We start from the raw sequence: 3,090 nt of genomic DNA, 5'->3' as shown, positions 1-3,090 counted from the left end.
CTCCACTCTTGTACGTCACCCTGTGTTCCTCCCTCTTCTTGAAATATGTATTCACCACAGCCATTTCCATCCTTTTCGCAAAATCGACCACCATCTGTCCTTCCACATTTCTCTTCTTGACTCCATACTTTCCCATCACCTCCTCATCACCTCTGTTCCCTTCACCAACATGTCCATTGAAGTCCTCTCCAATCACCACTCTCTCCTCCTTGGGTACCCTCTCCACCATGTCGTCCAACTCATTCCAGAATTCTTCTTTTTCATCCATCTCACACCCAACTTGCGGGGCATATGCGCTGATAACATTCAGCAATAAACCTTCAATTTCCAGCTTCATACTCATCACTCTGTCTGACACTCTCTTCACCTCCAGCACGCTCTTGACATACTCTTCCTTCAGAATTACCCCTACCCCATTTCTCCTCCCATTCACACCATGGTAGAAGAGTTTGAACCCACCTCTGATACTCCTGGCCTTACTCCCCTTCCACCTGGTCTCTTGCACACACAGTATGCCTACCTTTCTTCTTTCCATCATGTCAGCCAGCTCTCTCCCTTTACCAGTCATAGTGCCAACATTCAAAGTTCCAACTCTCACCTCCACATGCCTACCCTTCCTCCTCTCTAGCTGCCTCTGGACATGCTTTCCTCCTCTCCTTCTCCTTCGCCCAACAGTAGCATAGTTTCCACCGACACCCTGCTGGTTAACAGTACCGGTGGCGGTCGTTGGTAACCCGGGCCTCGACCGATCCGGTATGTAAGTCTTATTTATGATCCGCATATTTCATTTGGTAAAGATTTTACGCCGGATGCCCTTCCTGACGCAACCCTCCCCATTTGTCCGGGCTTGGGACCGGCACTAAGGATGCACTGGCTGGTGCATCCTCAGTGGCTGGGTTGTTGCTCCCCTCTAATAATTGCAATATTATGGAGAACAACACATGCCACAATGATGTCACATGCCCTCTCTTGGGTGACCCTGAGCTTACGCAGGCACTGGAACCGAGATTTGAGAATGCCTATCGCCATCTCAACAAGGGCTCTAGTCCTGCAGTGGGCCGCATTAAAACGTTGTTGGGGCCTCGGCTCAGGGTGAGGGTAAGGGGTCAACAGAGAGGGCTGGCATGGATAGCCTCTTTCCCCCAGCAGGTAGCCATCAAACTCTCCTGTAATTATAGAGGACACATTTGAGTGCAATGAAAAGGGAGATAAGGAACATTTGTATAGCTTCCTTACCACGTGCGAATCTGTTGCTCAGGCTACACTCCTGATAGATCCGGGAATCCTGTACGGAGCCGGGCCACTTGGCTTCTACATTTGTGATTATGTTGCAGGCATCATATATGATCTTCACAGTGCAGAGAATGACATGAGTTGCAGTGTATTGTTATGTATACATTTTCATGTACATTTTTAAGATGGTGGGTCATATACCTGGACATTGATGCTGTGAAAGGATTTTCTATTCACATAGTCCCCTTCATGTTCAGCAGGAGCAGTGATGGGAATATGTGTCCCATCCATGCACCCATTACATTTGGGAGCCCTGCAAAATGACAGCTAAGTAAGCTGTACTGAACCCACTCTGAGGTCGCAGCAGAATGTGTATCATAATTTAAAATAAAAGAATACTGTATATGATTTCTACATCAGTCACCTGCAATCCTGTGGACTTCCTCTTTGACGTTTCTCACCGGTTTGTGTCCGGGGAACACTACCATCACTGGTAACAGGCATTTCAGTGCGAGGGTAATTTTCCTTACGGCTCTACACGCTGTTGCTTTACCGAAATGTTCTGCGTCCCCAATACGCCCATTTCACGCCGTGTCCATCTTGGATTTAAAAAAAAAACCAAGCGGTGGGAACTTGGCCACGCCCCCTTCTTCATTGAAAACACCGCTGGAAGCAACATGTCGTACTGCTGTGTACCATCCTAAATTCAACTGACACATTAAGATGCCATATGGCTAAATGTTTACTCCTCCTGCTATTATTGCAACAGACATCATGTACATGTAGGCTACTGTATGCATTGAGCTGCAGAGGTTGCATGTACATTTAACGTTACTGTATGCATTGAGCTGAAGAGGTTGCACCATGTACAGCCAGTTAAATAATATTGGGGTGACCAGTTTAACTGTGACTAAAATATTAGAAGGGAGACAGAAGTTTGACGTTGAAAAATGTTTGCTCCTGTTTGTAGTCGCATTGGTGACTTAATAGCGGAAGAAGATGAAGAGGAACATGAAGAGGAACATGAGGGAGATAGGTGAGTTGTTACTGTCAGTACAATACAATTTTTCAAACATGAAGATTACTGCATTGTATAATGTGTGTGTGTGTATATATATATATATATATATATATATATATATATATATATATATATATATACACACTACCGTTCAAAAGTTTGGGATCACCCAAACAATGTCGTGTTTTCCATGAAAAGTCACACTTATTCACCACCATATGTTGTGAAATGAATAGAAAATAGAGTCAAGACATTGACAAGGTTAGAAATAATGATTTGTATTTGAAATAAGATTTTTTTTACATCAAACTTTGCTTTCGTCAAAGAATCCTCCATTTGCAGCAATTACAGCATTGCAGACCTTTGGCATTCTAGCTGTTAATTTGTTGAGGTAATCTGGAGAAATTGCACCCCACGCTTCCAGAAGCAGCTCCCACAAGTTGGATTGGTTGGATGGGCACTTCTTTGAGCAGATTGAGTTTCTGGAGCATCACATTTGTGGGGTCAATTAAACGCTCAAAATGGCCAGAAAAAGAGAACTTTCATCTGAAACTCGACAGTCTATTCTTGTTCTTAGAAATGAAGGCTATTCCATGCGAGAAATTGCTAAGAAATTGAAGATTTCCTACACCGGTGTGTACTACTCCCTTCAGAGGACAGCACAAACAGGCTCTAACAGGTACTATTTAATGAAGATGCCAGTTGGGGACCTGTGAGGCGTCTGTTTCTCAAACTAGAGACTCTAATGTACTTATCTTCTTGCTCAGTTGTGCAACGCGGCCTCCCACTTCTTTTTCTACTCTGGTTAGAGCCTGTTAACGTCTGGATGCACATCA

General features: G+C 44.3%; 1 protein-coding gene across 1 annotated transcript; it reads right to left on the bottom strand.

Moving 5' to 3' along the window:
- Positions 1–885: 885 nt before the first annotated feature.
- LOC130110924 (putative nuclease HARBI1) lies at positions 886–1,817 on the bottom strand (the record flags this gene model as incomplete). The annotated part of the gene is given in 5 exon segments (XM_056278073.1): positions 886–1,166; positions 1,237–1,348; positions 1,435–1,523; positions 1,526–1,546; positions 1,658–1,817. Coding segments are annotated over 5 exon segments (663 nt in total), but the record flags the coding sequence as incomplete, so codon positions are not given.
- Between the last annotated feature and the right edge of the window lie 1,273 nt (positions 1,818–3,090).

The sequence above is a fragment of the Lampris incognitus genome, chromosome 1, assembly GCF_029633865.1.
Source record: "Lampris incognitus isolate fLamInc1 chromosome 1, fLamInc1.hap2, whole genome shotgun sequence".
Taxonomy (NCBI): domain Eukaryota; kingdom Metazoa; phylum Chordata; class Actinopteri; order Lampriformes; family Lampridae; genus Lampris; species Lampris incognitus.
This window is presented reverse-complemented; position numbering and strand designations above follow the sequence as displayed.